Source organism: Drepanopeziza brunnea, assembly GCF_022702325.1.
Source record: "Drepanopeziza brunnea f. sp. 'multigermtubi' strain 214-2 chromosome Unknown ctg1, whole genome shotgun sequence".
Classification (NCBI taxonomy): Eukaryota; Fungi; Ascomycota; class Leotiomycetes; order Helotiales; family Drepanopezizaceae; genus Drepanopeziza; species Drepanopeziza brunnea.
The window spans coordinates 3,534,616-3,554,343 of NW_027094064.1; the positions used below are offsets into that span (position 1 = coordinate 3,534,616).

The 19,728-nt window shown below is 49.3% G+C and overlaps 7 protein-coding genes across 7 annotated transcripts; 2 read left to right on the forward strand and 5 right to left on the reverse strand.

Annotated features, from left to right (window-relative positions):
* Positions 1–566: 566 nt before the first annotated feature.
* Positions 567–974, reverse strand: L3040_000565 (uncharacterized protein; the record flags this gene model as incomplete). The annotated part of the gene is made up of 1 exon (XM_007288339.2): positions 567–974. One exon carries the CDS (start codon positions 972–974, stop codon positions 567–569), a length of 408 nt encoding a protein of 135 aa, XP_007288401.2.
* Positions 975–1,373: 399 nt separating this feature from the next.
* L3040_000566 (mitochondrial 54S ribosomal protein uL30m) lies at positions 1,374–1,815 on the reverse strand (the record flags this gene model as incomplete). Its single annotated transcript, XM_007288338.1, has 3 exons — positions 1,374–1,646; positions 1,701–1,722; positions 1,784–1,815. The coding sequence occupies 3 exons, from the start codon at positions 1,813–1,815 to the stop codon at positions 1,374–1,376; spliced, it is 327 nt and encodes a 108-aa protein (XP_007288400.1).
* An 84-nt stretch (positions 1,816–1,899) lies between these two features.
* On the forward strand, positions 1,900–4,161 carry L3040_000567 (uncharacterized protein; the record flags this gene model as incomplete). The annotated part of the gene is made up of 1 exon (XM_007288337.1): positions 1,900–4,161. One exon carries the CDS (start codon positions 1,900–1,902, stop codon positions 4,159–4,161), a length of 2,262 nt encoding a protein of 753 aa, XP_007288399.1.
* Positions 4,162–5,819: 1,658 nt separating this feature from the next.
* L3040_000568 (uncharacterized protein) lies at positions 5,820–7,294 on the reverse strand (the record flags this gene model as incomplete). Its single annotated transcript, XM_007288336.2, has 2 exons — positions 5,820–6,559; positions 6,628–7,294. 2 exons carry the CDS (start codon positions 7,292–7,294, stop codon positions 5,820–5,822), a joined length of 1,407 nt encoding a protein of 468 aa, XP_007288398.2.
* A 262-nt stretch (positions 7,295–7,556) lies between these two features.
* On the forward strand, positions 7,557–10,229 carry L3040_000569 (uncharacterized protein; the record flags this gene model as incomplete). Its single annotated transcript, XM_007288335.1, has 3 exons — positions 7,557–9,285; positions 9,342–9,982; positions 10,035–10,229. 3 exons carry the CDS (start codon positions 7,557–7,559, stop codon positions 10,227–10,229), a joined length of 2,565 nt encoding a protein of 854 aa, XP_007288397.1.
* Positions 10,230–11,242: 1,013 nt separating this feature from the next.
* Positions 11,243–14,486, reverse strand: L3040_000570 (uncharacterized protein; the record flags this gene model as incomplete). Its single annotated transcript, XM_066155216.1, has 9 exons — positions 11,243–11,449; positions 11,505–11,680; positions 11,733–12,299; positions 12,351–12,784; positions 12,831–12,958; positions 13,006–13,752; positions 13,805–13,956; positions 14,003–14,356; positions 14,429–14,486. The coding sequence occupies 9 exons, from the start codon at positions 14,484–14,486 to the stop codon at positions 11,243–11,245; spliced, it is 2,823 nt and encodes a 940-aa protein (XP_066013257.1).
* Positions 14,487–14,888: 402 nt separating this feature from the next.
* On the reverse strand, positions 14,889–17,230 carry L3040_000571 (uncharacterized protein; the record flags this gene model as incomplete). The annotated part of the gene is made up of 10 exons (XM_066155217.1): positions 14,889–14,940; positions 14,991–15,187; positions 15,238–15,986; positions 16,037–16,364; positions 16,440–16,457; positions 16,555–16,577; positions 16,665–16,799; positions 16,912–16,928; positions 17,012–17,033; positions 17,227–17,230. The coding sequence occupies 10 exons, from the start codon at positions 17,228–17,230 to the stop codon at positions 14,889–14,891; spliced, it is 1,545 nt and encodes a 514-aa protein (XP_066013258.1).
* Between the last annotated feature and the right edge of the window lie 2,498 nt (positions 17,231–19,728).

Consider the following 19,728-nt stretch of genomic DNA (forward strand, 5'->3'; position numbering starts at 1 on the left):
ATTTCTGCGCTTCTTGGGTAAACCTGGCTTGATTCTGTGGTGGTTGGTCTACATATGCCCTGCGACCCCCCCCCCCCCCCCCCCCCCCCCCCCACCCTTTGTTTTTTAATTCCTAGACAGATGATAGCGAAGATGGCATCCTTGATGGAAATTGAAACGGAAGCCATACATCATACATACCTCCCTTCCTAGAATGATCCCTTTCGATACCAATGTTTCTGATTGAGAGTGTTGAAATTGGAATGTGTAGCTGATAGCTGGTACCTGTCAGCAGCAAATTCAAAGTGGAACTATGATTGATTGAGTGAGTGACTGAGTGAGGGACGCTTGGTTGCCCGGCTGTTAGAGTGAACTGTTTCGGGGGATACCAAACTGTTACGGGGCATACCATCTCATGGAGGTAGACAATTCCGTTACATATCTCTAGACGTCTCGGGTGAAGGTGGGCTCGACATTGTAATGATTTTCTACCTCCTCCTCTCTCCTCTCCTCTTCCAATGGATTCTCTATCTACTCCGTATGCGGGTGCTCCTTGGAAGTTGTGCGTGCTTTAGAGCTCTAAAGCTCTAAAGCACACCTCCGCCGCTTACGACGGGATGTTTCAGCTTCCGCCTCCCTCCATTCAGCCACTCGTCGTTCGTCCACCTCCAGTGGTTGAAGGTGACCGTCTCCCGGTTGCGGTATGCCTGGCGCACGACATCTTCCGCGTTGAAGGTCCCCTCCTCGTGCCCGTCGAGCAGCAGACAGGCGATGGCGAAGATCCACTCGTGCAGCAGCCACGCGTTGCGGCAGCTGCGCAGGTCTGGGTCTGCGCTTCTGAAGAGCTGGTCGACGAGGCAGCCGCGCCTGCGGCTGGCGCGGGGAGTTCGACGGAAGTCTTCCCACCAGTATTGGACGTAGCTGGTTGAGCTCTCGGAGACCTCTCTGAGGGCTCTTCGGATCTTCTCTTCCTTGACATGCGAGAGACGGGGCATATTGTGCTTTTTAAGGGTGGCTGCTTCGTAGGAGTTGAAATTGGGGGGATGATATTGAATTTGGGGTCGGTGATATTGAAGCCCATTCATTATATTTGTAGTTCAGCGCTCGAGTCAGTGCTTGAATGTTCTTCCTACCTGTTCATTGTATGTTACACCTTGAGAATGTCTGACGAAGAGCCAGACTCGGAACCACGCCCGTCTAACGTACAGCGAACCCAGACCAGCCCGAGTCTTTGAGGAGTTGTGATTCGAGCCGAGACATCCTCTGTAGACCATCCCTATCTTCCTCTCCTGTGCCCTTCCCTCCCGGCGACATCGCTTTCTGACACCCCTCCGTTCCTCGGAATCAAACATCATATTCTTCACATAGATTCTTTTTCTTTTATCCTGTCCCGATCACCGCGGCGCCGCCTTCTCCATATAAAACCCTGGATCCGGCTTCCTCTCTGCCCTCAACTCCTGCACCGTCAGCGGCCTATCCACCTCCCTGACCGACACCAGCTCCTTGACTTTCATGATTTGGCCGGCGACCTCGGGGGACACGGGGTAGAAGACGGTCTTCATGCGGGTGCGCAGGCCAAGGGCTTTGAGGACGCCCTGCGTGCGTTTCGTGAGGCCGATGCCCGAGCGGATGAGGGTGATGCGGAAATAGGACATTTTTGGATGGGGCTGTCAAAAATTTAGTTGTTTCTTAGAAGTCTGGATTGAAGGCGGTTTTATTACCTTGTGGTGGACAACGACAGTGCTGGTCGACGTCAAGTGTTGGAGTTGGAGGTTGAACTTCTTCAGCTCCCACACGGCTTCACTTCGGCAGACGGGAGACGGCAGCTAGCCCCATAGTCTCTCACTCCATGCGACCGAGGCTTCGAATATGGCTTGAACACCAGGAAGTACAGAATCCGAAGCCGGAACCGCCTTCACTATGACGATGGACAGCTCAACGATAAAGCTCGCCCAGATGCTGCGGCACCCGGACGATTTGGACAAGATTCCCTCTATGAAACTCGAATACGTGCGCAAGAAAGCAGCAGTTGATTCCCAGCTCCGCAGCGGGCTGAAAGAGCAGTTGGAGATCACGCAGTCTGGTATGAACGGTATCACAGACGGGCAGAGGACGGTACAGCTCATCAAAGAGGAGATGATGAAGATCGATAAGCTGTGCGCCGAGGCGCAGAACATGATCCGGGACTTCCCAAACATCAACCTCGTCAGCCAGACGCACCGGAACTTCAGCGCGGTGGAGACGATGCGGGCAAACCTGGACAGCTTCAATGACCGGCTGAATCGCATCGAGGCCTTGCTACGCGAGGACGACGCCGATCCGGAGAACATGCCAAATCTGGTGGCGGTGCACTACGAGTTGACGCAGCTGAGGAACATCAGGGACGATGCGATGGATCAGATTGAGAGAGCGGAAGATCCGAGTGCGCAAGGTACGCTCGAGGAGTATTTTACGCGGCTGGAGGAGGTGGTGGAGTGGTTTGATGAGCATGTGGGCACCATTGCGCTGAACCTCATCAATGTGCTGATTAGCGGGAATAATGGGCTGGTGGTCCGCCTGGCGGTCATCATTGAGGCAGAGGAGAGGAGTGACAAGAGGGTTAAGGCGCTGCAAGAGGCGCTGAAGGATCACAAGGAGATGGCGGCGAGGTTCCAGAGCATCACGGATGGAGCGAAGCAGGTGAGGGGGTATAAGGAAAAGTTCATACAGGCTATTCAAATCCATGCCGAGCAGCAGATTATGGAGTCGAAGCAGGCATTCCTAGAGGATGCATCGCGGATCGATAAGAATTTGAAGTGGTTCTTTAATGATCTGAATGCGGTCAAGCAGGGTATGGTGCCGCTGATGCCGAAGAAGTGGAAGATCTTTCAGACTTATGGGAAGCTGTATCATAAGCTTATGCATGACTTTCTGATTGGAATGCTGGATGACCCCGAGACGGATTCGGCGCATATGCTGTCCATTCTCAATTGGCCCGAGAAATACTACCAGAAGATGGCGAAGCTTGGCTTCAAGCAAGAGGAGTTGGAGCCACTGGTACTCGATGGCCGGGAGCCTGAGCTGGTTAAAGACTTCAGACAGCTTGTCATCAAGTATCTTGATGAGTGGTTGGACCGGATCTTTAAGACGGAACAAAACGATTTCATGGAGCGGAGTGTGGAGGGTGGGAATCTGGATGCCGATGAGTATGGCTATTTCAGGACCAAGAATCTGGTCGATATGTGGCGCATGTTGAGAGAACAAATCGATGCAGCTGGGACGTCTCAGCGGATGGATGTTGTGGAAGGTGTAATTGATGCTATGATCATTCGTCTCAAGACGAGGCAATCGAATTGGCAGAAGATGCTTGATGATGAAGCGGCAAAGTACAACGCGAATCCTGAGTTGGATCTTCTACCGGCTCTCCAGGACTGGCTTGTAGCAACTGCAAACGACCAGATTGCTTGTATCGACGACAACGAGGAAGCCGGCAGATTCGCATACCTGACCAGTTTCCGCCAGAAATTCGAGCCTCTAGTATCCCCGCAGTATCTCGAGGGAGCAGACGCCGACATTGCGGAATTGCGAAACATCTATGTCGATTTCAGTACCCACTGCATAGCCAAGTTCGCCCAACTGGTCTTCGCCGTCGATTTCAGGACCGTCATGCCAGACTTCTTTACACCAAAGTGGTACACGGCAAGCGCCATCAAGCAAATGGTTGTTACATTCGACGAATACGTCAATGACTACAAGGTTGTGCTCCACCACTCCCTCCTGGACATCCTCATCGAGGAACTCGCCGACGAGCTCCTGGTCCGCTACCTAACCAGCGTGCGCAACAAAGGCGCTAAGTTCAAGCGCCAGGACCCCTACAAAGACAAGCTGTTCGACGACGTCTCGATCGCTTTCGAATTCTTTACCGAGAATGCCTATGTCAGTCCCGATGTAGCCGATGCCATCAAGCAGAAGTGGCGCGTCATGGAGCGATTCCTTGAGTTGATTGAAGCAGATAAGAGTGTGATTCCGGAGGTGTTTGCGGCGTTCAAACAGGACTACTGGGATCTGCAGCTCAGCTGGGTGGAGGCGGTGTTAAGGGCAAGAGATGACTTCGATAGAGGCATGCTGAATGCTGTGAAGACGAGGGCGGCTCAGATTAACATTCAGAGGGGCGTGGAGACGTTCATGACGAAGGTTAAATAAGGCTTGTATAACAGTGGAGGAGTTTTTTTTTTTTTTTTTTTTTTTTTTTTTTGAAGCGTGGTGTTCGGTGCATCTGCTGGCGTATATGGGTCGCGGATACAGGGATGGGAATGTTTATATATGTTAGAATACCAAGCCTAAGCGATTTTTGAATCTAAACGAGTAGAATCAAAGACTTTTAATCTCTTTAATCACCATTTTGATTCAAGGTTGAACTTTTTATATAGCACGTGTATTTTGAAATAATGTAGGGATTTCTTATACTGTACCTTTCAAGCTCAGCGCTTCGTCAGCGCTTTTCACGAAAAGCTATCCCTCTTTTATAAATGACTAATTAGGTGATCAGTGCTTTTGCAACAGCAGGCGACGGAGAAGGTTCTTCGCCAAAGGAGCTTTTTTTTAAATAAAAAATGATAAAGAGGAACTTTTATCATTTACTGAGGTGCGCAAAGTCCAAGCGATATCGGTGGATGAACTAAAAGGTGCATATGGCCATTGCCGAAGCATAGCATCGAGGATTGAATGAACATCAAAGTAGATGGTTTTCATTCATGCGACAAATCACCTGGGAAATATAGGACCCGAACCTTGTTTATATCTGGAACGGATTCAATTCCTGTATGCAACTTTTTTCATATAAAAAAAAAAAAAAAAAAAAAAAAAAAAAAGGAGCGACCTTTCAAGATCGTTGGCAATAGCGTTGGTTGTTGATATAAAGGATTGAGACAGTCGTCGTTGGCAATCGTTAAGTTTGATGTGAAGTTCAAGAACGGGAGCCACCATTACTAGCGGCAGCCTGTTTTTAAGTTAATATCTGAAATTGCATGCCTTGCTGGATCCTGTAATCGCAAACCTCTTTCTCCTTCCTCTCTTTCTCCCTCCTCTCCCTCTCCTCCTTCTCCTTCCTGATATCTTCCCTCTTTCTTTGGGACGATCTGCCTGCGTCCATCATACGGTTCATATCGCTGGTTTTAGTGTTTGCGATACGATCATTCACGGCTTCGCGTGCCTTGATTTCTTTCTGGGTCTTGGGCATCTTGATTTCCGTATGATAGGATATAGACGTAGAAAATTCACGATGCTGCTTAGGAGCATCTTTCCAGGTGATGGCCATTGCTATTCAAGTGCATCATATGTTGCACATTAGCAAGGCTCTCGCCTTGCCCTGTTATGCACATGAAATACGGCAATGCATTCGCCATACTCCGCTGTGTATGGTGGCTTTCTCCCTACATTTTCACTCGAACACGTACCGCCGGCGGGACGTAGGCAAGTCCTCCGGAGCGGCCCAACACTCGACCAGCTTGAGCATTCGTCTGATATCTAGTGGATGATGGGCTGGAGATTTGGGACAGGTGATGTTGACTCATGTATGGAGTGATTCGCTCACTGCAGCAAAATCGATCTGCATGGAATCTGCAAAGGAGCCCACCTCTGGCGTATGGCATCAACCAGCATCCAACCCGACTTGTACGAGGCTTCCCTTATCTTTCCCCTATAGAAAGAGGGGTCGAGATGAATGCATCGATTCTCTGACGTGAGAGAAGTTCATGAAGTCCCATGTAACGAGCACCTCGCAGATGCGTGTATACCCCGACCTTGGAGGGGTTGTATATTGCTCATCGATTCAAATAAATGATCGTATGAAAGCGACTTTACTAACCCTGACTTGCTGTGCACATGATCTGATCGAGCCAATCTCGCTTCTTATCCCTATTCGACCTATACTTGGCTAAGGCAGTCATCTTGTCCTTGACAAAGGCAGCGATTTTCTCATCTGAGACTTCTCCAACCAACCGATCAAAATCCGGTGTTGCAGCTCGGAGCCGTTCCCAGACAAACATATCGGGGCCGTTGAATCCCTGGCGAATAATACAGTGAAACCACGTTCGCCCATCTTCTTTGCATTCTCTCATGAGAGCTGATGGCCTCTCATCCAATGGAATGTCTTTAAGTATAGCTTCCTCCTCTTCCTCCAGGATCCCCAGGAACATTTCCAAAAGCTTGTCGTACCTAGTAGCAACGCTTATATCGTCTTTGTACCAATGGTTTGGCGGATCGAGTAAAAGCCAGCGCGGTGGAGAGCAGAAAATCTGGCAGGGCCCAGCGTATGACCATTCCCAATCAATAACACCGACGATCTTCAGGTCCCGCTCATTATTGACAATCATATTTGCTGGGCCAAAGTCATCGCAAATAAGCTTAAATGGCCCCTTGTCATACTTGGCTAAAACATGGCGTGGGGTAAGGGACTTGAAGATTTCCCAGTAGATGAGCTTTTTTCGTGCATCTGTCTCGTCGTCGACCGCGCTTGGTTGCTGATAGAGCTGTTGTAGATCCCCCTCGGCTACATAAGCAAAATAGTCGGCAGTGGACGAAAAAGTTGTAGCTTTTGGGCCTAGAATATATAAAACAGCAGAGATTAGTATTGACGAGAGTAGGTAGCGCCCAGTTCATGGAGCGTACAGTAAGTATCGACTCCACCGAGAACCAGGGCCTCATGTGCCCTCCACGTGAAGGGCCGTGAGTCTATCGCCGCAGCGTAGCCTACAGCCCTCTGCGACATAGGTGATCTCGATAAGCTGCCGATCCGGGGAAAGTCGAGCTGAAAGAGCTGGAGCATATACCGGGCAATTTGGCGGTATATTGTTGCAGCGACTCCATCACCAATATCCTCACGCATAAGTCTGGCTTCAGAGTCCGGTGCTCGAAGAATGCTCTCCAGGTCGATACCTTTGATGACCGGCATCATGATGAATGGGCCTAGCCCGAACTTATTTTCAGCCGACAAGCCCCAGGCTTTGACTTCAGGGACGGGGATATCCGTCTTGTCTCGAATAAGCTTCAGCGTTAAGACTTCAGCCTCGACCTTTTCATCAGGATGCTTGACTTTGGGGCCTTTAGGAAATCGAACTATCCACTCTTCGCCGTTGGTGAATACGAATTGTATTAACCAGTTATATGAGCCGCTGCGGTCGTGCTCATCACTCTCATGGAGGAGATTACAGGGCAGCTTCTGAGAGTGAAAATCGGAAACCCAAGCTGGAAGTTGTGGGCGACATTCTCTCAATTTTCCCAGCCAGGCCGCGGACTGCTCAACATTATTGATGTATAGAATCTCATCGTGGTCCATTTTTGCCGCGTCGCGTGTCGGACTCGGAATTTGATATCTTGAATTCGAGAGGAAACTTGCACGCAGCGATTGGCACTTGGTCCAAATGTCACATGGCCTACATCCTTTCGCGTGATCACGTGTAGTGCCTTCTCAAATCTCCAAGTTCGTGACGCGTCATGACAAGCAAAACACGATACTCCCATGCACCATTTCCATGCGCAACATCTCCGCACGTCCTTAACCTACCCTGCGATTACAAACGCAAACACGATACACCACAATGCAGGCGTCACCTGAGCGAACAACCCTTAAACGCCAGCGGTCCCGCCCTTCGGCGTGGTGGGCTGCCCCTCCGTCGAACGCGCCGCCGCCGTGGGTTCTGCAGGCACAGGCACAACCTGCTGAAGAACAAATACGAGAACGTGAGCGACAGGCACAGACGCAGAAACGAAAAGATGGTGCGGCGAAGCGGAAGAGGGGAATTTCGGAGGCCCCACAAGCAGGAAATAGAGGGGTGTCTAAGTCTAGAGCAGGAGGAGACGGAGGGAAGAAGGCTGAGAATAGGAGGTCTGGTGGGTCTGGAAAAACTGGCGAGGAGAAGGGGAAGGGTAGTGAGGTGCATGGGGAGGGGAATAGCAAGGTAGTGAGGAGAGGGAAGTCGAGTGGTGGTGCGCAGGATTTGATGGGGTTGGAGATCCAGATGGGGGAGAGTGGAAAGGTTTCTGGAAAGGGACAGAAAAGAAAGCCTGAGAAGAAGGGAGTCACTACGCAAGGGTGGAATGGATCTGCTGCTGAGGAGAATGAGAAGGCATTGAGGAGGGGACGGTCGTCTGGCGGGGAGGCTGAGTTGAGGGCGTTGGGGGAGAGCTCGATGGGCACGGAAGCTGCTTCTGGAGACACATCTGCTGCTGCTCGGCTTGAGGAAGATGACAAAATAAAATCTACGGGTGAGGTCACTGCGAAGAAACGAGGCAGGTCTGCTGCTACGCATGTTGACGAGCTTGACGCGCAAGAAGATGGAGAACACGCTGTAGCGAGAAGACGAGGTCGTTCAAGTGTCGTTGGGGCACAAATGCAGGTCGAAAAAAAACCCACTGAGGAAACGGCTCTCAGGAACCAAGGCCGCCCTGTTGTAGTCCATGATGAAGACCAGGTCGATGAATTAGTCGACGAGACTCTCGAAATGGCTGCCCCCAAGAAGAAAAGCCACCGCTCTCCTGCTGTGCCCATGGACAAAGCTGAAGGGGCATTAAAAAAAGCCTCAGAAAGACGTGGTCGACTTTCAATTTCTGGACAAGGCCCTATTCCAAAACCTCTACAGGCACCCGTTGATGAAGCCCAAAGGGCCACCAAAAAGCGCGGCCGACCTACAGCACCCGAAGGCTCAGCCGAAGCAGTATCCGATGAACCTGCCACCAAGAAAAAACGTGGCAGAATATATGATAACGGGCTTCTTGAGCCGAACATGGCACAGATTACAAAAACGGGCGCGCCAGTCAGAGGACGCGCCCGCACACGCCCATCAGACGTTGTTGAACCAGAGCCATCGAAGCCCAGGGATCAAGATAGGGGCCGGAAACGGACTCGCCAGTCAGATGTCCATATTGCCGAACCTGTGGCTCAACTCGAAAGTAGAGGTCGAAGGAGGACTAGGAGATCAGCGGAAATTGAACAAGACACTGTCCCTGAACTGGCCCACAAAGCTGTCCCCAAAGCCGTCAAGGCCAAACGACGATCGGAGGTTATTGAAGTCGAAGCTGCTTCTTCAAAGCTCACCAGAAGTCGCAGTGATAAGCGAGCGAAACCTGCCACTACCACTACTGTTCCCAAAGCTGGCAAAGCTTCCTCGTCTACTCAACCTCCGGTCAAGACCAAGAAGGGAGCTCGCTCTGCTACCGTGGTCACAGAGATAGAGACCCCTAACTCGGCGCCATCTCAAACTAGGAGAAAGAACTCCAAGCGGTCATCAGAAGTAGAAGTACAGTCCCGGAAACACAAAGCGGTCGAAAGTAAGTGGGGTTTGCTTGGCTTTTGTAATCTCATACTAACTCGTTTTACTTCCCAGAACCTGAGCCTCTCAAGCGTCGTCGTAGTAGCAAACTCTCCGTTCAAGATCAACATGAAGAACCCGAACCCGAGCTAGCACCGTATCAACATCTGAGAGCAGTGACTCGTAAAGTGTCACGCCAGACAATTGAGAAAAAGTGGGAACCTCTCCCGCCTCTATGTGTCGATCGCATCACACAACTCCTCCAAGATACTCAAAGACCCGTCCTGGTCCATCTACACGACGAGAAGAAAAAGAGTCAAGCCAGCTCAGCCATGCAGAGCATTGCTCGCCGCCTCACGACAAAAGTTTCCCGAGGGCTACCATTCCCACCGGGAAGTCGGAAACATCGGGAAGACGACTTCGATTTTGAAAAGATCGTGGAATTGAATCGTGTTCTGGAGGCGCAACTGACTCCTGCTCTGCATTCGAACGCGCTGCTAGAGGCGGAATTGAGAAAAGAGCTAGCCATGCTGGAGTTGGAGAAGGCGAGTATGGTAGAGTTGGAGACAAACGCCAATAGCGAGGCTGTGGCAAGGAATAAAGCTGCGAGAAAGTTGCATCATGCTCTCCAGCTAGATGATGTATTAGGCGAAGAAGTATTGAGGGACGATATTGGGTTGGATTTCGAGCGGCGGCTTCAACCATTGGCTTTTGGGGTGAGCTTCTATTATAATATATTCATAGTGGATATTCACTAACTGGTTGCAGTTACAAGACGATCCGGATTTACAGGACTTGGTCAACAGCCTCGAAGGTCACGTGAATACGGTTCAGGGAAACCTCAAGCAGGTGGAAGGGGTCTCTCAGGCGATGGCTAATAGTAGGGCCGCTGTCCAAGCCACGCTGTTCCATCGTCTGGACAGTGCACGCTACGATGATGTGGTTCTGGGCTTTGAGGAATGAGACAGATCTGAGTTGGGTTGATGTATCCGAAGATTATGTCACTTGGGTGCTGCGTGGTAATTTCGAGGACGTATGCAGACTTCAATCGAGCGATGACTGTCTGCGAAGCTCGTACACGTAGACAATCTACATTGATGGGAGGTCAGTATGGCCGGGACACGCCTTGCCACTCAATAAGTCGTCCTCTATTACTTCCAAACAAGATTCAACAACAGAAATTAAAGTAAGAGAACGCACAGAATCCGAAATCCATCGGAAGCTTGAAGTCCATGCCTGCCTACCCTACCTCATATCTAGATATCCCGACATTCCAACCGAATCGATAAACCTGCCTACCTATACACCTCACACCCGAGTTGAGTCGAGTCGAGTCGAGGAGCCAAATATATATATATATATAATATATAGGGAGATGAATGAATGGATGAATGAATTTATTTATTTGCTTTATTAGTGATATAACGTGTCCACCCCGTATGGTATATTCTCAATCGCCCAATGTCCATCGTAATGTCCTTGTCCAGATTTCCACAGTATATATATATATGTGTGTGTGTGTGTGTGTGTGTGTGTGTGTGTGTGTATGAAACAGGAAAAAGGTATCCCTCCCTCCTCTTCCTCCTCCTCCTCGTCGTCGTTAGCGAGGCGGGATCTCTCAACTCGATTCTGGCTCGCGCGCTCGTTTGGCTTCAACGCGAAAACTGCGGACTGCGAAGGCCGAGCGAGAGCGATAGTGAAGTTGGGAAAAGAATAGGCGATGGGCTCGGTTCTACATGTCGAACTTGATTCGGAACGATATGCTAGCAAAATTCCTTCTTTGTTTTATCACAAAATATGCATGCAAGAAGCGTGTCAAGCACACGAGGCAGTATATTCTCGGTATCATATCATTTCCAAGCAAGTCATACGCTCCTAGCAAGGACATCTATCCTCTTGTAAGTTGAAACTCTGAAGTCGTCAACCACTCACTTCTCAGAGATACAACGTCGCCCGATCCGCAGCAGCAAAATCGCTCAAGTATCAAAATTCAATTCCACCAACTTACTCTGCAGGAGTCTCACCAACGCTCCGCCGTCAGCACAGTGCTGTGCAATATTTAGAGCCTTGTCAGCCCAATTCTTGGACCTCTCGTCCTCGCCGGCACAGTAGAAGTCGACGGCATGATTGAAAGCCTTGGCTGCCATCCATTCGATTTCTCCAGAGGGGAATGGCGTATCGGTCTGCAGGTCACTACTCAGCTCTAGCGTGCTTGTATCACCGAAGAGATTGCCTTACCTCCGCGGCTTCTGATGCGTAGCCACACACCTGGTCCAGAAGCTGTTCTGCAACCTCGACATCCTCTGAAATCGTGATCTGGAATAGACAGCGGATGTATTTGGCCAGCTTCGGGACATCGAGTGAATCCATCCCCCACGTTTCATTGATAATCTTCTTTAGAATGTGAACCAGAGCTATGCCGGAGGATTAGTTACAGCTCCGTTTTTGAGTAAAACCTCTACTTACTAGCCGTAGGAGCTTGAGAGCAGAGGACGATATCCGCCATGACTTCGTAGACCACGTTACTTTTGCAAGCATCGGCCTTCAGAACGATTTCTCCGAGCTCGTCCCAGGTTTTCAGCTGACAAGCGGCCTCGAAGTCGAAAGCGGCGAGGATAGTAAGCTTCCGACGCAGGTCAAGCTCGGCTTCTTCTTCCAAAGTACCCACTTTGCTTTGAAGTTGCGCATCGAAGCTTTCAACATGCTTGCGTACTTGGAGATAATCCTGCAGTTGAACCTCAATATTGTCCTCGCTACGAGCTAGACCAACTAATGCTGTTGCAGCCGTGAAATCGCAGAACATCCGGCGCAAAGAAAGATCATCGTTAAGCTGCTGATTTACGTCCTTGGGGTATTGATCAATAAATGCGATGCAGCAAGATAACATGCGAACAACTCGTTGGGGCTTCCAATTCGCAAGGTGCTTGATGGCCAGGTTATAGGAGTTCTTGGAAAACCAGTGAAGTTCGTCTATCGTCCAGATCGCATCAGGCCGGTTCTTTATTAATCGTGCCTTCTTGGACGCGGTCACACCTGCCATAGAGATTAGTATAGCAACATGGAATAGCTGCGGATCGTGCGTACCCTTTTCGTACATCATGCACAGCTTTTCTACCATGGCTTCTGCCTTCTCGGCGTCATTAGGGCGCTTAGATGTCTCTTCAAGGATTTGAACCATCAGAGATATTGTCAGGCGAAGCAGTGACGCCAGATTGATCAACGGAGCATCATAGCCGCAATTTTCGAGTACCAGTTGAAGCGCAGCCAACGTCTGGACTCTATCACCGGCTTGTTGAGCATCTAACACGCAAGCATACAATAGCTTAGGGTCTTTGGTCGATGCAGAGCCTATCAACTGAAGGCATTCGGCAGCCAGATCCGTTTCTTGACAACGTACCGCTATCTTGTACATCAAAAATCTAGACATCGGTTCGTTCTTCGCAGCGTCTGACATGGAGGAGAAAATCTCTCTGGCACTTCCGATATCCGTTCTAGCAAGCGCACAGAGGAGTAGCTTTCTAGAAGAAGTCGGCATTTTTCATTTCTGAGAGCCAGCCTACTGACCTGGAAATCCTAGCCGTGTTTAACTCTCCTGAGTTCTGAAAGATTGGATGCAAGGCCAACCTGCACCACTTCTCTGCCACATCAAACTTTCCCGAGATATAGTTCGACTCTATGCGCTTCCATAGCAACTGAAGAAGATTAGCTTTGAGCTTTGTGTTGACAACGGCACGCTTACGGTGTGAGCTGCTAGGGTGGCTGCTGAGCTGGCCGGCTTGACAAAGTTGGCCACCATCGTGGAGAAGAGTTCTTCCAGTTTTCCAAGAGAATCAGGGCTGTCTCTGTGGTTCGCTGCAATCCACAGTCTAGTTATAAGCGCCTTTTCAAACCAATCGTCACAATTTTCTCGAACGATGCGCAGGATCAAGAAATCGTCGAGGGCCTTGGATGCCAGACTCGGGCTCTTATCCGTAAGTTTGCGGATGTGTGACATGATCAATTTGAAGTTGCCATCGCTGAGCAGAAGCGTCCGTATCATACGTTGAAGAATGTCGAGGTATGATGCACTATCGAATGGAACCCCGTCATCTGTCGAAGGTGCGGACAGCAATTCCAGCCTTAGTAGCAGGACCACCAATTTGTCGCCAACCTGATTCTGAAGAAGATCAACAAGGCCTCGAGCTCGTTCTGCCGCGGCTGGATCTCTTAGACCCAGTAGTGCTCTGGTCAGAGACTGCAATATAGATGTTCGAAGCTCAGTAGCGTCCACGCTCAACCGGTCCAGTTCTTGGCCATCCAACACTTCGCTTGCCCTTTCGAGCCACTTGACAGCCATTGGGTATTGTTGCTTGGTCAGAAGGTCCTTTCCCATCTCGTACAATACATCTGCCAGACTCTCTGCGGTGCTTGGGTGGAAGAACTGTTTGGCGCTTGTCGATTTGGTGAACATATGCTCTGCCATGTCGAATTGCGACTGATGCCATGCCTGCAGCCGAGTTAGGGATGATTATTGCAGGTGGTCGAGTAGGACTTCATACCAGGGCTGTCCGAAGAACATAGTATTCCGCGATTAACCTCTCACTCTCCTCCCGATCTTTCTGCCTCTGCTCCGCCGCATGCTTCTTCATCGTCGCCTCATGTTCGCTGACCCGTCCCAGTACCTTCAGAGCAAGTTGATACTCCTTGCGTTCTGCAGACCGTCAGCGTTGAGCGCCGTTGTGCGCACGTCAACGTACCCAAGCAGCTCTTCCCAGCCTTGAGTCCGGTTTTCATCAACCTGGTTAGGTACGCCCCCGCACTCTTGCCCGCTACGTGCGCACAGTCGACCATCAGGAACGCATACACGCGTGCGAGCAGTAGCACGATCGGCACATCTTGTGGCTGTTCAGTATCGTAGTCGCGCCGGAGCCTTGTACAAAGATTCCAGATCGACGTCCCACTGCGATCCAGCTCCTCGCACTGGGAAGATTTCGTGACACTCAAATTCTCGGGGAAGGAGGATATGCGATCTTCGAGGTCCTTTGTGGTCGAGATTGATGTCTTGGATGCTGCAGCTTTGGGTAGGTTCGCCTCAAGCTCGGCGGCGAAGGCTGCGCCCGGGGGAATTAGAATGTTAGATTTGTTCTGCCAGGCAGGGAGGGGGCGCTCGAGCCACAACTCACAGAGAATGTTCTTGAATCGCTGGTCTTTCGCAGGACGTACAGGTTGCGTGGGCGCCATGGTGTTGATGGTTGAACTACATGTGGGCGAAGGAGTGAGGCTCGAGATTGAGTATGAGATCGAGATCTCGAGCTATGCATGGCATCATACTTGGCATTTTAGCGAGCATCAGCCCAGAATGGAAGTTACCAAATCGGCTAAATCGGCCTCTTGTCGACGACTGTCAAGGGGAATTTGGGGTTCTGCGAGGCGAAATTTCGACGACACACAAGATTTAATTTTTGTTTGAGTTGATCTACAAAGAATCAAAAGAGGCCTGGGAATACGCTTGCTTGGTCCTAAGAGAGCCGCGGAAAATCGGCGACCCAAGACGCCAAAAACGCCTACAGAAGCCCAAGAAAATATGTGCGTATCACCTAGAATTTACACGAAACGTCTAAAGCCAAGACGGTTTTCACGGTCTCAGCGCTTGACCGGATTCTGAGGTAGAAAGTTGCCGACAATCAGACAGGGACTGCAGCGGTTGTCAGTGGGTATACGAAACCATCAAGGGTGCAGGCGTACATTTTATACTCATCCCTCCGTATCGTGAAGGAAAAGCAACACTTGATTGTTGGGTCTTTAGAACTGTCATCTGGGTTCTTCAGATAACAACTTGTCAACAAGGCCTGCTGGGACTGGTCGAATGCTATGCCGCCAAATTTCTCCCAGTAGCTGACCAGCGATTCATCGGCCAGAATCTCATGTATAGAAATTTTGCCCTTGGACACAAGTCAGCAAAATCTCGTTCTACGGTCACGCTACTACTCACATCTCGCAACTTCTCAACCGGAACATGTATCAATTCTGCCATCTCCTTGTTACCCCTACATATTTCCCCTGTCCGTCTCCAACAGCATGCAGGTATAGCCATGCTCGCAAAGACCCGATCGTATTCCATGAGGCTGCGTTCAAACCACATTTCGACGAATACGAGCTCAATATCCGTCAGCGCGTGAATCTTTTCCCTGAACTTTGGTCTGAATTTGTTCAGTGATTGTAGGATCTTCTGTTTCTGGGCTGCATGCAGATGGCCGTCCATGTAAGCCAAAAGTCGCGCATAGCCCGCCACATAGTTGAATGGCTTCAGCATGCCAGCGTCGTATTTCGCTCGGAGAAGTCTTTGCATTCGTTCTTCGGGCGCATCGTTCCCATTCGGGTCTGCCGCTTGAAAGTAGTACTCGCGTGTTTTATCTGTCGGAATGACGCTCCCTGGTCTGGATACTGCCCCTGCTTGACCAGCCCCGGGTCCCAACAACACTGACGATTGCGCGGCAGACGGACCAGCATTACTATTCGACGCCCCTGGTAACATAGCTCCTCTAGGTTGGTCGTTATAGAATCCGGAGGTATCTTCGGAAAGTAGAGCACCGTCGTCGAGCAAGCTATTGTTCAGAAAATCGTTCAAAAGGTTGTACTCGTTTGTAACTTCGGGCGCGTTGAACATGTACGAAGGGTCGTAATTATGCATATCTTGAAATTGGTTATGTGAACCAAGCCAGTCGCTTGAGTAATCGATAACTGTCTTGTCAATACCTTTTTACAGAAGGAAAGAGCGATACAAGCCTTACACTGGTTGCTGTGGCTGTTAAGATCCCTCGCTTGGACCCCGGAGAACGGCGAGGGCTGAGCCAGCTGTGGAGGCCCGGCCTGGGATAGTGCAGCAGTGCCTAACGTGAGGCTGGCCTCTTGCGATTGACCGAGCGTTGGCTCGAATGAGGTCTTCAAGCCGATATCTGTGTTGTTGCCTTGCACCGGATCTGGCGACAAGTCATCCTCCTCCGCCACGGTATTGCTATGCTGGCTCTTCGCCAACGTGGCCGACATAAATTGTTTTCTAGGCTCATCGTGGCAGAGGTGTGAGATCGACCTCTTAATACAGCGTGCACAAGGGCGGTTCTGTACAACAGGGGAGATGTTAGTCACAGAGCACTGTGTAGCACGAATGGTTACATATATTGGAAGAGGTCGTACCAAATCGCATGTCATATGCTACCAGATACGGATCGGATTAGCCTGTGCCAGATAGTTGCGCATAGTCGCATATCTCAAGGATTCTCCTTGGACTGGGACCCAATGCAAGACTTACGGATCGGCGGCAATATACACAAGCTGCAGGAACGCGCTCCAGGGTCAGCGTATTGTTCAAATCCGGAGAGGACAGGGCTTGACTCGAATCGACTCGGGCTGGACCGGTACCATGGTTGACTTTGCGCCTCTTCTTCGGGCTCTTGCTTGCGCTCGTCGTCGCGCCAGAAGCAAGCGGCGACGGCGACTTTGTGGGCCTCGCATCCTGCCCATTACTGGCTCCATTCTGTTCCATAGCATCGGAGCCTATATTCTTGGGGATTCCATCGGGTTGCGACACGCGCGCAGAGGCAGGCAGAGAGGTCTCGTGGGCCAGGGCAGGGCAGGGCAGGGCAAGTCGACCCAGCTCTTCCGGTACATCCAGCTAGCGAGCTACTGTATACTCAAGGTGGTCAGTCAGCAAATTCTTGCAGAAGTGGCAAAGAATAGATGGTAGATAGGGACTGTACGGTACGTACGAAATACTGCTGCTGGCACTTGCTGCACACCAAACTGAACACACGAACGAAAAGAGAGCAAGGGAAAAAAGAATGGCGGCCGCATCGACGGGTTAACCACGCGCCCGGGTCAAAGGGTGGAACTCGAACGTGAGAGCTTGAGCTTGGAAGCCGAATCACGGGTAGTGGGGGTACCGGTAGCTGTCAGACACTCGCCTGCACCCGGTCCGGATTACGCATTTAGGGCCCGTTTATTCTGTAATCAAGCAGTTGATACTGTACGACGTAATTTGGACTTATCAAGTCAAATATATATATATATATAAACTTTGTATTTAGCGGCTTGATCTTCGGCACGCTGAATGATGTCCTGCCCCACTTCAGCCTTGTGGCATGTGCTGCAGCTCGGCCGCTTCTTCCGGCGCCCACGCTCCAAGAGCTACTCGAGAGGTGTAACCGACGAATAACTAATTTGCATATATAGGTATATATTGATCGACGGGCTATGCTGAAGAGAAACAGACTCCGTGCATCCCCCAACAGAGGATCCGTTCAGTAAGTATTTGTAGACCGAGCCATTTGTTTATACCGAAGCGAGCCCACCCGGTCATGCGGGGTGGGCCACGTAGATGTAAGTAGTTGTCGAACTCCTCATTATTTTCTTTCCGGATCTATTAGAGAAACTGCGAAGCTGCAAAAACAAGCGAGAGGTTACCAAACAGAAGACCTTTAACCTACCTTGGCTCACTTATATTGAAACCAAGCCGGCGAAAGATCAATCGGATTTGTAGCAGTCGAAGAAGCATGGAAGGTAAACTGTTATGTAAAGATAGATATATCCCATCTGAATTTCATCTACTACAGCTTCCAGTAATAGTCTGATAGAAAAACACACTTATTGGCACTCGAGTCTCAGGTCAAGTGCCCGGTGCTCGCCAAACCCCAAAGTAATTACCTGCCTAATGGTAAAAGTTGCCTCTTTTAGATAGCACGAATAGCAAAATTGAGAGGTCGCGATCCGCAACTCTAGTCCGGGTACGCTTTATTTATTCGTCTTCTACCCTTCTGATATACCTATGCACGTACCGTATACTTATCCTCCGCCTCACCTCACCTGTAGAAACTTGCCAGGGCATTATTGATATAATGATATATTCACATTTCCTTATACCCAATGTAAAGTGATGCATAGATATCTTACGAGCCGCTCCCTTCTGATTGTGCTACTTAATAAAAAGATCAATGGTCCGGTGATCCTTGGTCTCCTTTGATGTCCCATTCTTCCTTATTGTCTTAATCAATAACACGGTCTGAAAAACGCTTCAGCTTATCTTTCGATTCAAAGAATTGGCCCCATAACTTCAAATAATCGTGTTCCATCACTGTCCTTGGAATAAGATATTATACTCTTTTATTTCGAAACGTCGAGTAAAGCTATAATGATCACCGAGCATCAAAACACTCTTTCGCAATATCCGATTACATACGCATAGCTTTCATAATCGCTGAAAGAACTCCCGAGGATTATTTGAAGTAAGCAAAAGTCGAAAGAATACTGCAAATCTACGACCCGAACGTAAAAGCTCGCACGATATAATATAACACGAGCTTTAAAATTAAAAATTAGTTTCTAGTATATCTACAGACGTAAAGTTCAATCTAAAAGCGATATATAATTCTATTAAACGATATCGGGAAAGTAGCTCTTAAACATAGGTTAAATTCATCGCTACGAAGATCCAAAATCTCGTCGATGCGGCTATACTACGAAGTAACACGGCGAAAACCTTTGTCGAATAAGCGCAGCTTCTTTTTATAGCGGCATTAAAAGAGATTTCAACAAGTAAAAGTCGACTCCCGGATCTCTTATTCAACATTTTATTCACGGCGGCAGTATCGAACGAAAACATCGTACTTAAGCTAGCATTTTATAAGCTCAGCAAAGCATATATCTCGAATTGTTGAAGTATTAAGCAAAGCCGAGCATATTTATTAGCAAGCATATATCTTGCGCAATTTCAAAGGCTACAAGAAAGCCAAGCAGCGTTAGCCGAAGCATATCGGTATGCAGATATGCTTATTCAAAGGTACGGCAAATAGCACCTATTACTGCTTGATATTACTTATTTAGCGTAGTGATCCTAAATCATCTACAAATGATTCTCTTTTACTTCTGCATTAAGCATATCCGAGCCTCCATAATTAAGTTGGTCTCTACTCTTAACTTCATAGACTTATGAAATATAAATAAATTTGATAAAATCTACTCCTTTCCAAGTATGCCATTCAAATTTGAAATATCAAATCCCGTCGCTTCATATATGACTTGTCCAGGCGACGGATTCTCGTATTGCCATTATATATCTGTGTACTTGTAAGATATAGCCTCGGCTATAAAGCAATGTAAACAGGAGGCAAAAGCGCAGATTGATAATGCGGCTCGAATACTGTCCAAGCTTACAGCGACGCGACTACCGTAGCCGTTGTTCAGCAATTACCTCTATCAGCTATTACGTGCGACTTGATTGCCCAGTTCTATCGACCCTAGCTTCGATAAGTTATATCCACAATCCTTGCGCGCCTTTCGAGATGAGCTATCTATTAAAAGGGATCCAGGCGCTTCACGAGATAATCTTGGCAATCCTTCGTAATGCTGGCAGCCAAAGACTGGTTATCACAAATGTCTAAGTCATGGCTTATACGTAATTTTTCAAGATACTATTTTATAATGCCGAGCT